This window comes from Puccinia triticina, chromosome 4A (genome assembly GCF_026914185.1).
Source record: "Puccinia triticina chromosome 4A, complete sequence".
Lineage (NCBI taxonomy): Eukaryota > Fungi > Basidiomycota > Pucciniomycetes > Pucciniales > Pucciniaceae > Puccinia > Puccinia triticina.
The window spans coordinates 6,098,025-6,112,526 of NC_070561.1; the positions used below are offsets into that span (position 1 = coordinate 6,098,025).

Consider the following 14,502-nt stretch of genomic DNA (forward strand, 5'->3'; position numbering starts at 1 on the left):
CTGAGCATCAGCTGGGCCAGGGAAACAACTGAGCATCAGCTGATCCAGGGGAAAAACTGATCATCAGCTGAGCCAGGGTAAAAGCTGAACATCAGCTGAGCCAGGGTAAAAGCTGAACATAAGCTGGGCCAGGGCCAAAGCTGAGCACCATCTGTTTTTGTCACATTGAGTGCTTTGATCCTGACACCTGTAATGTGAGCCCTAGATGTGCTGGTGGAGAGGAGCAGCATTGGAGCAGTGTTGGAGCTGAAAACAAAGCTGTGTCATGTCACTTGCCATCAAGTGACTACTTTTTTTTCCTGGTGCATGCGCTGACCAATGTCACTCATCTCGCCAGCACGGAATCTTCTCTTTTCCTCGACCTTCGCCGGCCCAAGTCAACCCGCACAATAGCCAATGTGCTCATTTGCCCTTGCAAATGGGTTTCAATCTGCACAACCAAGATCCTTTTCCTGTTGAGCATCACCCTCACGAGCTCAGCAACGATCGCCACCAAACCAGTTTGATGCCCTCAGCTTATCATCACCATCACGCTAGCAATCAGACTGGCCCACCTGCTCATGCCAGCAAGCCTCTCCCCCCCCCCTATTTGGGATATGGACTGGCTCCAATTCTATCATCTCGCTCTCATCACCGCCAGCTACTTCCGCAACAAGAAATTCATCCTCTCCCTTTCCAACCAAACAGCTCCCAACCAATCCCATTGTCCAACACTCAACCAATCAATTGGATGAATCTCAATTCAACGCAAGCTGGAGTGATCAGGAATTCATGTCCCTCTCTTCTTGATCACTCCAGCTGGCCATCTTCGCCCTACTCGGCAGCAAGGGTTGCTCCAGCGCAGTTACCTGTTACGCAAGGCTCTGTCAGCACGCCTCCGTTTCCTGCTTTCGGCTCTGCTGAGCTGTCCCATTCTACACAAAATCATCAACAGCATCAAAAGCACCTTTTGCAACAAGCAACCCATCAATTGATTGCCCCATTGCCTACCCAAATACGACATTGGTAAGCCCTTCTCACACTTGCCAATGATCATTCTGTGTACTCATTTCTCTTTTTAGAAATAGCTCGTCTTCCGTTCATAATTATCCATTGGCACTCATCTGCCCCAAGGGAACCAACACCAATCTGGCACCACTGCGTATACCGACTACTTTGTTGGACCTCTCCCTTCCCGGTACTATTCCTTCTGGATGCAGTTCATATCACCCACGAGACCCAATCCTCAAGCAATCAGCCAACACAGTGAACGGTGATGAGCTTCAGCAACCAGATCAGAAGTACGCAATTTCTCTGACATCATTTTCATATCTGTCTTGTCATTCCTCCATCTTCTCTCTGTCCTGGATTTTATTGGTCCTGGGGGCAAGCATACTTTGCACCCGGCCATCCCCCCCCCCCCCCCCCCCTTTATTTTATTCCTTCCTCCATTGCTGGTTCTATTGGTTGTAGACGTGCTGGGGGCAAGCATACTTTGCACCCGCATTTGTCTACAACTCCACACCAGTTAACCAATCCCCCAACTTCCTTCCCCTTTTGCAAACGAAACCTGAGACCGGCCTGGATCTTTCAATTAGAATTAGGAAGCGCATTTGACCAAATCAAGCGTCTGCCCGATGGGCCAGGTACTGAGCAAAAGCAGAAATATCGTTTATCCTTCCAACTGAGGAAGATGAAAGCCCCCAAGAACCCAAAAACTTCAAGCAAGCAATCACAGCCGCCTCTGGTTCAAAAGCAACATTTTACTACATTGTTCCCCCCCCGACGTCAACACAATCCAAACCCCAAAGAACTTCTGACCTCGCAAGAAACCTTGAAAAAATTCTATTGTGGCCTCTCCTTTGGTACCTGTGTCATCGCTCCACACGGCGGCCCTGGTTTCTGTAAGTTCCAAACCATTCCATTTTCCGCAATGTTGCCTGACGAGCTTCAAGGCTGGCAAAAGCTTGTATGCTTCTTCCTGGATCAAACCAACTTTGTTGCTCCGGTAAAAAATAATGGGCCTCTTATGGGCGGTTGGATGTGGGCGTGTGGATGGCGGAAGGGCATGAAAAAGGAGGGGTTTGGTTGATATTGTTCTGTTGGTTGACTTGCTGCAATGATCAAGAAGATTCAATACAACAATCAAGACGAGGCTGCTGCGTATCAAGAGGCCAACGAATGGATTGCGACCCATCTTCAAGAACTTGCTCCGCTTGTATTCAAGGAGTATTGTGAAACACTTATCAAAGGCAACCTCCCTTCAATGGCTCATATGGAGTACCCAACCCCTTACAACATGTTTGACTTCGCATCCTTTTTCACTTTCACAATGCAAAACTTTTTCAACGGTCCACACGCAGACACCGACGCCAACACGTGGACTCTAGTTTGCTGGATTCCAATCTTCAACCCTCAAAAATCAAATCTGGATGATCCAATTTAGGCTGACACCGGTTTCGATATGATTGGTGGTCAGTTCACTTTCCGGGACTTTCAAGTCTATATTGACCTGAATGAGGTGGTTGGTGTCACGATGTGTGTCTTCGGGTCAGGCACAGATAGACATCAGACATTAGATGGTTGTTCTCCCTCTGAAAAGTATACCAGGATTGGTTTCTCATGCCAGATGTCTGAAAAGATGTCCAATTCTGTGGTTGCTTATATTCAATCTGCTACAAAGGAAGCCGGGCAGAAGCAACAAATAGCAGATGCTCACAATCACATTGCAAAAGAAAAACTAAAAAAATCTTGAAAATGAACTAGTTATTGTTGTTTTTATCTCTTTTTTTCCATATGCTTCTCTTTCTCAACTCCTTGTGTGCTACGGTTTTTTTTTTATCAGCCTGTTTTGCTTTCTTTTGTTTTTAATATCTGATCAAATATACTATGAGGTTTTTTTTCCTTTGAAAAAAATCTGGAGTTCCATACTGCTAAATAAATCCTCATCCTTAGCTTAATACACATACTGGGCAGCTATAATTATACGGACTTACTTCGCGCACTGCGGAAAACTCTTCGCGCACTGTGGGGGTTGTCGTCTTGACGTCCAGCCCCCAGTGCGCGCTTCTGCCACGGCTCTTCGCGCACTGCATTTTCCGCCAAAAAAACGGCTTGCATTTCTTGAGATATTTTTTGATGAATCAATAGAATGGCTTTTTATGATTCCCCTAAAAAATAATCAAGTCATTTAGGGGTCTCCTTGAGCCTAGAGAAAATTGACATGAAAAAATCATATTTTAACGCGGCAGGGACCTGTAATACCGCTTCCTGTGCCCCAGTAGCCCCAAAAATTTCACAGTATCATGATACATGTGCAAATTCATGACCTGATAATTTTTAGAATTTTTCCCAGAGATATAAGGGGTGCGCGGCAGGCTTAGTAGGAAAATTACTGCTAACTGTATAGCTTTTTTGTTACACACCCAAACAGTCCCAAAATTTCAGAAATGTTTTCATTGTGGATATTCTCCGCGCCATAAATTTCTTGGCAATAGTGTGTCATGATAACATCAGATGTAGTGCGGCAGGCTTGGTTGGAAAATGACTGCTAACTTATCTCATGTTTTAATGACACACTATTTCTAAGAGCTTTATGGCGCGGAGAATATGAAAAATTGAAACATTCCTGAAAATTTCAGACTGTTTCAGCGTGTAACAAAAAATCTATACATGTAGCTGCCATTTTCCTACTAAGCCCGCCGCGCACCCCTTATATCTCATGTTATCATGACACACTATTGCCAAGAAATTTATGGCGCGGAGAATATCCACAATGAAAACATTTCTGAAATTTTGGGACTGTTTGGGTGTGTAACAAAAAAGCTATACAGTTAGCAGTAATTTTCCTACTAAGCCTGCTGCGCACCCCTTATATCTCAATATATAATGACACACTATTGCTAGGAATTTCAGGGAATTGATTTGAAGCATATTTATCTGTGCCATCAAAATTTTGCACCTTTGTTGTGTGTAACAAAAAAGTTATACATATACGCAAAATAATAAACACAATACCTATTTGGGCTAAAGAAAAGCTGGTAAAAATTCTGAAAATTATCAGGTCATGAATTTGCACATGTCCCCTGATACTGTGAAATTTTTGGGGCTACTGGGGCACAGGAAGCGGTATTACAGGTCCCTGCCGCGTTAAAATATGATTTTTTCATGTCAATTTTCTCTAGGCTCAAGGAGACCCCTAAATGACTTGATTATTTTTTAGGGGAATCATAAAAAGCCATTCTATTGATTCATCAAAAAATATCTCAAGAAATGCAAGCCGTTTTTTTGGCGGAAAATGCAGTGCGCAAAGAGCCGTGGCAGAAGCGCGCACTGGGGGCGGGACGTCGAGACGACAACCGCCACAGTGCGCGAAGAGTTTCTCGCAGTGCGCGAAGTAAGTCCGTAATTATATTCTTATTAATTTAGTCAATCAAAGAACACTGCCCATGGAGAAGCTGTTCACTGGACTAATTCTGAATTTATTATTTGATACTCCCATCAGCAATATGCTTTAAATTTTTATGATACCCAACATGTGGTTTCTGAATGCACATTATATATCTAACTTAGCTAATTCCCTCCTCGGGGGAGCAAAGCGACCTCCAAAGGAGGGACTTATGCCCTATGTGGACCCTGCGGCCTGAGAGAATTATGACTTTTGGTGGGGACTTTTTTAGAATCACTCTCCCTCATGAGCCTCTGCACCATTTTTGAAATTGTTTACATTTCTGGGATGGCCCAAGCTGTCCTTATCTTTCTACTATTTTTTCCCATCCTCAACACCTCTTGTTGAGCTGTAATCATAGTTGTAACATCATGGATTCCAGATTCTGTACAGTGCAGCATGTGTGATACGGGATGTAGCCAACTAGATGAAGTTGCAAAAAAAACATTTGAATGTCATTACATATCCCTAAGAATAGGACAATAGGTGGAAAGATTCTCCTTGATGTTCTGCATCTTTTGTTCCCATACAACTCAATCACATAATGTGATGTGATGAAGCTACACAGGATTGAAAAAGGCCAAGTTCCTGATTCTCTCAGGCTGCGGGGTCCACTTAGTGTATAAGTCCCTCCTTCGGAGGGTCCCTGCGGGACGGCGTCCCCCCTCCACAAAGAGAGGGACTTAGTTAAGTTAGATTATATATGTCTTATCCTGAACCATCCTGCAAAGTGAAATGTAATTATACACTCCAAACATTTATCATCAGAATTTTGATTGTGCATCTTAATTATGAAATAGCCAAATGGGTGTGTTCTGATGTGTTCTTGCTTACAATGAAGACACACTTGAGAAATAATCCAAATATCCATCATAGCATGCTATGAAAGATTAAGCTCCAACTGTTGTGACTGTTTGATCAGTGAAGTTACTCATGTTACTGCTGATCAGTTTTGCTTCAGCATATGTGTCCATCTGTTAGTGAATGATGTGAATCATTTCGAGGGACCTCAAGATACTCAGCACCAGAACACGCATTGATGCTGCCTGTATATGGTAACCTACTTTGTCCAATTTCTGATTGGTGATTGGGGAATTTAATTCTGAGTTGCAGTGCAGATTACAAGACTATGTTATTTCTGTATCCTAGCCATTGAAAAAGTGGTATCAGTTCTTGACATAATACAAGTGAAAATCTGGCAAGTACAATTTGTGATGCACTACCAGAACTTTTCACAAGAAAATCACATGTTTTTCGATTGATTTATATTCTGTAGTGTTGCACCAGAACCTCATTGATGATGATTAGGTGGTTGGCCACATGCATGGTTCATCCAAGTTTATTAAAGACACAGCTTTTCCACAACTGAAAAAAAAAGTTCAAGGGTTCCCCCTGTAAATACATAAAAACAGCAAAAAAAAACATCAAGGGCTTCCCCTTATTATAAAACACACAAAAAAAACTACAAGTTTTAATCTACATACAACAAACTGGAAAAAAATGAAATCTCAAATGCCCCCAAACAACACCAAAGGTGTTGTGAACAGCAATGGCTGTTGCGTCTGGGCCAACCTCCAGCCCGTGTCAAGCGCACAGGTCAAAAAGGAAGGGTGTTGAAGGCCCCCATCCCGCAGCAAAGGCTGCAGAACCCGGGGGGGCCCACTCTTTAGCCCCTCAAACTGTGCAAGTGCAACAGCGGAGGGGGTTGAGGACAAACCACACGCTGGAAGTACAGCGGCAGAGGACGCCCTGGGGGTAAAGCAAACAAAAAAGCCTACCTTTTATGTGTACAAGGTCGGACATCCACCAGCAGCCATGCCTTGCCTCGAGTCCCCAATGCCTTGTTGACTACGACCACCGCCACCGCCACGATCCCCCGTAGGTATGTCTGATCTGCTTGGCTGCGTATTGACAGGTATTGACCAACTTGGTGTTTACAGGTTTGGGCAAGGAAAACTGCTCCTCGCGACTTTCCTGGCAAAGTTGCCCTGCTTAGTTGTGTTGCGCAGGGTCTGGTTTATCCCTGTCAACGGGCCTGGTGACCCCGTAGATTTTGTGGCGGTGGCGAGGTACATATTTCGGCAGGTTCTACCTCCATTGCTTCCACATCCGTCATACATTCGCTTTGTAACTCATTGTCGCGGAGTCTCAGCCAAGCATATGTACTGTTTCCCAGAATCCCTTTTGGCCGAGGCGGACCACGTCTCTTGATGTGGGGACGGCTATTCGAGCACATCTATGTATCTCACCTCCTCTTGTCGAGCTTCCCGACAGGGGACGGTCCTTTGTTTCAGTGTTGGATTGGGAGATCTACCCCATGCAATTTTTCACCCCTCTCGCCCTGAGGGCCCTCCCTAATTTCCCCCCCCCCTGCCTGAGATTTCATCCTGCCACGCCTCCAAGGTTCCTATTTTCTCTAGAGTTTTACAGCAAACTCACGCCCCTAAGGTGTCCACTCTACATTTGCCTAATTTTTTGTGTACAAGCTGATCCACTTGGATCAGTATCAGATTATATGCAGCCTGGTGTCTTTGTCCCCGTTACACCTCCGCCGCTTGTCATCCAATTTGATTTTATGACAAATAGCAGATAATTATAAGTTGGTGCTCTTCCTCTGAGGGTGTCTATCCCCAGCAAGGGACATCAAGACAATCCAGAACATGATTATCTTGATGCCGCACCACACGCTGCCGGAAACTGGTGCTGTTACAACCAGGACTGAGCGGGTACCGCTCACCAAAAAGTTTGAAGGAAGCTCTGCGCAGGTTGAGTTACAGGAACTCAGCCCTCTCTTCTCAGCGTTGGAATTCCTTACAGCCGGCGCCAATGATTCCGATCCACTCACATGCGAGCTTGCGGGTCTTGCTTGGCGCCTCCTCCAAGCAGCCGATTATGCCCGCAGACCCAGCGCCAATCAAACCGGCAGCCGCCCCGCCTCCCTCCCCCAAAAATAGACCGCCGCCGATGTTGCCCTGCTTTCCCCCATGATATAACCTCAGTGTCACATTTTCCCTCCAAAAGTTGGTGAAATATGAACACAAGTTGTTCTCCACCTGAGCACTTCCCCCCCTTCCCCTGAATTCACTTTCCAAACACCCGGATTTGGCTTGTTGTAATCTTCTTCCTCTCTGTGTACTTAACACCCATCAATGTAAGTATGTATTTATGTAATTGTAGTGTTTATATTTTTTCTTGTTCAGTTCTTTTCCTCACTCCCCATATTTTATGTTCTGGCTTGATGAATTTTTGATGGCACAATGTGATTATCAGTGTGTTGATTGTACCCTGAGTGTGTGGCAAGGGAACTGTGAATATGTAGATGGATGGATCCCTTCTATATAATTCCTGATGATTGATGTTCAAACTTAACCAAGCAACCTTGCCTGAGGCTTTGCTGGATGCACTTATCAGGATTCCTTTTGTCAAAACAGCAAAATCTCACGTGAGCAGCAAAATGCAGGTATGAGATCTGTGGATTCATTCAGCTGTGATTGATTTACAAAAGAATATGTTGCATAGGCCAAAGATTTATACACTGGCGAAAACATTCACCATGTCTCCCTTGATTCAAGATTGATTCACAAGCAGGTTTTACTCAACTTAATTAAGGCCCTCTGGTAATTGGATGGGTGAGAGTCAGATCGCCCTGTAGGGACCCTCTTCTGGTCAGCATTACACTACCAGTTTTTTATCAAGTTGCCTGGAGTAGGGAAATCTCTTCAGTTTGAAAAATATAACTCTTTCCTTGTGCCATGAATTGCAGTGATGGATTCTGCTGCACAAACCCCCTGAAAGACCAACATTGAGTAACTGTGTGGTGCTCCTAATTGCCACCATTTATTATCAGAAACTCAAAGACTACAAGGTTTCTCTCAACAAAAACACTTCCTGGTTGTATTCCCATCCAAGTGTTGAATTGGGTTGTACATGGTAGCCCCTAATAGTGTGTGTGATCAAGCTCATAGAATTTCAAGAGTTTCTTTTTACCATCCTGGTTGGACTATCATCTATTTCTCCTCCTTCCTGCTCTCACTATGCAATGTTCACTCCAATATTGTGAAACTTTCCCTTCTTTGTTGCACTGGCTTCAAACCTCAGAGATGAGCTTTGCTTGCCTTCCTTGAAATGAAAGGATGGTTTTTGCATGCCATATTCCTTACTGCTTGGGGTAGCATCTATACTACAGGAGGTCCATTCTGCTGTTCAATCAAATACCTGATCTGTTCTAATTAGCAGCTACATACTGGCTTCAGCAGAAGCTGAATGCCTCACACTAGCTGAATAGGAGTGGGAAGGGGGTGCAGGGCTGAAACTTGGGTGTGCAGCGGCGAAGCCGCCTTGGCCTCTAGTTATTCTTATGTCAAGAACTCTTTGTATTTAAAGGGGAAAAACTAGCAAGAATATGGTTGAGTTTAGGCACTGTCATAACACCATTGATTTATTTCTAAATAGATTCTGGTTTGAATGGATTGCAGCACAAATTGAGTGGTGTGGAAAAAATGATAAAAACATCATTAAATGAAATGCATAATTATATTGAAAACAGCCCTGGTTTTTGACAAAGAGTTGCCATTGCTTTGCAATGCAGTTGAACACAGGTTCTGGAAAAGATACAATAACTCACATAGGCCAGTTGGGGTGGATATCAGGTTGATATGAAACCATGTCCAACATGAATTCAGAAGTATTCAGCATCAATTCAGTCACACTTGAGCATAAATTCAATACAAAATTATGCATAACTTGGAGCCAAGTACTTAAAGGATTCTTAAAGGGTTCCTGAAGAGAGGGGTGAAGGCACTTGCACGCAAGTGCTGAGCAAACAATTTTTTAGACTTCTCATTGGATAGTCAAGGTTCTTTAAAGGGGAACCTATGTGGTTTGTTACTGACAAAAACCACAGAAAAAGAAGGATATGAAGAGGTTTGATCCTTGAGAGTAGATGTCTAGAGGTATATGTACCTGTGATCAAAGAGGAGAGAAGCAAAACAAGAGAGGAGAGGAAGCAGTCAAAGAGACAAAGAGGAACTCCTCTGAGATAAGCAAGGGTCAATTAAAAGGGTACTAAATGTCAATATTCCTGTGGGTAATACTGGGAGTGTAGTGGCCTTGTTCTGGTGATCCTGGGTTGTCTGGAGGTATGGTTCTGGTCTGCTGAAGTCTGTGGATCCTGCTCAGGCAAGGGGAATCCTGACTACGAAAATTTTCACATTTTGCTTATGTAATTACATATGTACATGTGGTTTGGTGCGCCTGGTAGCGCTGACACGTCACAACTGCGCATGCGCGCCACAACTCAAGAACTCAGGGAAGGAGTGGAGTTACAAAGAATTGGTAAGTTGTAACTAGGGTTAAAATTGCATGAGGAAACAGAATATGAAGTCAAAATAAGGATATCTCTTAAGATGAAAAATATATGAAGTAATTCATATGTAAAAAGTAGAAAAGGGCAGACTTTAGGTCAGCTGTGATGACTCTAAGGCTGACATTCCCTACCACCAAAAAGGTTGAATTTCTGTAGGAAATTAAACCATAGGGGTGGACCTCTTCTCACTTCTGAACTTCCTGAGAAGGATAGCAGAGTCTGGAATGTCCTTCTCAAGGAGCCATTCATCATGATCAGCACTCATACCTTTGTATCTAGCTAAGTACATAATGAAATCTCTGTTATCTACTCTTAATCTTTTCTCTCTGAGAATCTCCTGTATGACTTTACTCTGGGGGGTCTTTTCCATGGGGGAAATGACAACTTTAACCTTCTGTCTTAGGGGAAACTTATCTGGATTGGGGTCTCTGTATGGTTTCACTAAGCTGACAGGGAATGTAGGATGTTTCCTGCTGAACTCTTCAGTCAGTATTACCTCTACAGCATTCTTTCCATGTAAGGCTTTCACAAGGAATGGTCCAGCAAAGGAATCTCTCATCTTCTTAGGGCCAGACAAGTTGTTGAAGTTTGCTGAGGATATCAGGACTTTATCATCAACTTTGAAGGATGGTTCTTTGTGAGTCTTGTCCCATCTTTCTTTGTTGTAAGAGGTAGCTTCTGTTATGCATTGTTCAGCATGTTTTCTTGCTTTCTCAAAGATTTTCCCATAGGCAAGAGCAGTAGGATGAATGTCTACAGAGTCTTGTTTCAAGAAATTTCTGGGAAGGTTTGGGATCCAGCCTTTCTCCAGGATGGCAGGAGGTTTTCCAGTGGTTGAATGTATGCTGGTGCAATATGCTAACTCAAGGATTGGTAGAAGTGAAACCCAGTCATGAGTATATCCATCATTGTCTTTGAATTCCAGTCCATATGCACAAAACCTCCTGATAATATCTTCAAGTGTTTGGATCATCCTTTCAGCTAATCCATCCGTCTGGGGGTGCACCAGGAAAAAAAAATAGTCACTTGATGACAAGTGACATCATGCCAGCTCCAGCAGGCTACCCACCATCTACCCACCATCTACCCACCATCTACCCACCATCTAGCCAGTTCAAGAATTTCCACAGGAGATCCTCAGTTTTTGCTGGGCACCACTGATCCCCATTTCTGGTCAGCTGATACTCAGCTTTAGCTCCCAGCTTATGCTCAGCTTTGGTGCCCAGCTCATGCTCAGCTTTGTTGCCCAGATCGGAACCAGTCCTGGCCCAGCTTATTTTCAGCTTTATTCCAGTCATGGCTCTGCTTAGACTCAGATCAGGACTATCATTGGCCCAGCCAATGCTCAGCTTTGGACCAGTATTGGCTCAGCTGATTTTCAGCTTTGGATAAATCTCGGCCCAGCCAATGCTCAGATTCTGAGTCTGACCACTCCTGTAACAGCTTATGCTCATCTGTGGACCAGCCTTGGCTCAGCTGATGCTCAGCTGTGGACCAACCTTGGCTAAGACAATGCTCAGCTGTGGACCAGCCTTGGCTCAGCTGATGCTCAGCTGTGGACCAGCCTTGGCTCAGCTGATGCTCAGCTGTGGACCAGCCTTGGCTCAGCTGATGCTCAGCTGTGGAACAGCCTTGGCTCAGGTGATATTAATCTTTTGAATAGTCTCAAAAAATATGATACTCAGCTTTGGAACAGCCTTGGCTCAGCCAATGCTCAGCTTTGTACCAGCATTGGCTCAGCCAATGCTCAGCTTTTGAAAATTTTTGGCCCAGCTGGTGTTAATTTTTGGAACAGTATTGTCCCAGCTGATCCTAAGCTCTGCACAAGCCTTTTCCAAGATGATGCTCAGCTTTGGACCATTGTTGGCTAAGCTGATGCTCAGATTTGGAATATTCTTGGTCCAGCTGACACTTGGATTTGTTTCAGGCTTGGAATATCCAATTCTCAGCTGTGGCCCAGGCTCAGACAATGCTCAGCTTTGGCCCAGGCTCAGTCAATGCCTACTGCTCAGCTTATGATGAGCATCAGCTGTTCCTGGGAAAAAATAAGGATCAGCTGACTGTGCCACATTGAGTGCTCTGGTGCAGTCCTGCAAGCTCTACAAGTGCTGGTGGAGCAGACTTGGAGCAGCGCTGGAGTAGCTCTGGAGCAGAAACCAAAGCTGCATCATGTCACTTGCCATCAAGTGACTATTTTTTTTTCCTGGTGGTGGTAAGCAGTAGAAAAGGAGAGTTTTGTTCCTAGCATACTATGCAAACCAGTCCAGAATTCAGATGTGAATTTGGGATCTCTGTCAGAGATGATGATTCTGGGAATGCCAGTTCTAGGCATTACTCTGTTCCAAAACAGTATGGCAGTGTCCATGGCAGAATCATCTTTGAAGCAGGGTACAAATATGGGGGTCTTGGAGTATCTTTCTACTATCACCAAGCAAGCATTGAAACTGGCAGCTCCTCCAGGAGACAAGGAAGTTACCCAATCCATGTTAATCACATCCCATGGCTTTGAAGGTTCCTCAATTTTAATGAGCAGTCCAAATCTCTTGCCTGTGGCTTTATTTGCTTTCTGGCATCTGTCACAGGAAGAGCAATATTCACCAGTGTCTTGTCTCCAATTAGCCCACCAGGCAGTATCAGCTACTTTCTCCAAAGTCCTGTCTTCAGAAAGATGACCAGAGTAGACACTGTCATGGCATTCATGTAAGATGGTGTTGATGCTTTCTTTGTCAGCTAGGACTAGGACAGAATTATGTTTTTCTCTGAAGTAGATGAGGCCATCAAATAGAGAGAATCTTCCTTCATCATATAGATTTCTCCAAGGATCTTGCAGAGAGTTTTTCAGCTGGGCATCTTTAGCATCTTTCAACAAAAGCTCAGACAAGATAACAGTGTTTTTATCTTGTTGGCAACCTTCTCTTACAGAGTCAAAGAACTCATTCTTGAAAGTAGAGACATGGATGCCCATGATGGGGAACCTATCATCATCTTTGTCTTCTGGGTCATAAGCAGAGTTACTAGGATCATTTGGCAAAGCCCATCTGCTAAGTCCATCTGCATTTTTGTGAATGTTCCCATCTCTGTGGATTATGGTCATATTGCCTCTGTATTCCTGGATAGCAATCTGCCACCTGAGCATGTGTCTATTGGGTGTCTTCATGTTTAGCAAGGATCTCAAAGCTGTGCAGTCAGTTACAACATGAAAAACACTGCCATCCAAGTAGTAATGGAGTTTTTCTAAGGCCCATACTAGACACAAGCATTCAAATTGACTAGCACCATATCTGGTTTCACTGTACTTCAATTGTCTGGATATGAAAACAATGGGTCCTTCTTTCCTTACTCCATCAATAGAAGAGTATTAAGGAGACATGGAACACAGACAAAGGTATCAAGAGGAATAAAATAAAATGATCAATATAAATCGTTCAATATACACTATATTGATCAATATGCAACATCGCAAATTTATCCATCTTGGTAGTGACTCGGCCCCATTTTTTCCCGGCCATTGGACTGTCCTGAATCCCTTTGGCTTACCCTTCACAGCTATCATCCCGGAACCTAGCTACCAACCCAAATTTAGTCAACCAAGAGGATGATCTCCACCATATTCCCCAACAGAATTGGAACCTCCAATATCATCAATTTTGGCGAGCGACTATTCTATGTCACAACCGGCGACTAACAAGGTATCCCCAAGGAACAAGTTCCTACAACAACCGAGTGTCACTACAAACATGGATGAATTTGGGAAGGCATATATTGATCTTTTTCTTTTTTTTTTTGAAATTTCTCTTTAATTTCTTTCTTTCCTGCAACATCGTCACCCTTCTATCATCTCTCTTTCTCTTGATTTCCCCCTGTCTTAGTTTTTGACCATAGTAAAAGCTTCATTTTGTTGCCAGATCAAGTAGGTCATTTTTACATACTTATATGAATTATTCCTGAGAAAAAATAGTCTGTTAAGTCAGGCAGGGAGGGGGAGGGGGGAGGAGGAATGGGGAGGCATGAAGTATTGTCACTTGAACCTTGCAGAAGTGTTGAAATCTACTTTCCAAAAAAAAAAAAAAAAAAAAAAAACAATCAGTCTCAATTACATCAATTTTGTTCAAATTTAATGGCTTGTATATATGACTCATCATATCCAATATCCTAAATTTCTACTAGGCCTGAGATTGACTTAATATTTGTACCAGATTTGAGTAAGGTGTCTTTTGCTTCTGTTGTTCAATCAAAGACTAATGGGAGGTGTTTCCCCAATATGTTCAATGGGTCAACTGATGTTATCTCAGAATCTGAGGTTCAACATATCTTGAATCTAAAGAGATTGATTGAGTCTGGTTGGTTTGAAACTATCCCCTAAAATTATCAGGAAGTGTATTTTGTGCTTCTGCCACTGTGTCTCAACCAGGGCTAAGATTTATTTCATGATATTGGTACCATGAGGATCAGCAATATCTGAACAATAATTTGAGAAATTTCTGGTCTATGAAAGTCCCAAAATGTTGCAGTTACAGTCTGATCAGTGTGAAATATTGCCTAATTGGTTGGTTTTGGTGTGTTTCCACAACTATCTCTCAACTAGCAATGGGGATGAATTCATGATATTGGTACAACTAGAGGCCAAGGCGGCTTTGCCGCTGCAAAATTCAAAGTTTTCTCCACCCAATTCACCCCCTTGGCCCTCACCTTCTACTAAACTTCATGGCAA

At 43.5% G+C, this 14,502-nt stretch overlaps 1 protein-coding gene across 1 annotated transcript; it reads left to right on the forward strand.

Annotated features, from left to right (window-relative positions):
• Window positions 1-560: 560 nt before the first annotated feature.
• On the forward strand, window positions 561-734 carry PtA15_4A674 (uncharacterized protein; the record flags this gene model as incomplete). Its single annotated transcript, XM_053168582.1, has 1 exon — window positions 561-734. The coding sequence occupies one exon, from the start codon at window positions 561-563 to the stop codon at window positions 732-734; it is 174 nt and encodes a 57-aa protein (XP_053019777.1).
• Window positions 735-14,502: the final 13,768 nt, after the last annotated feature.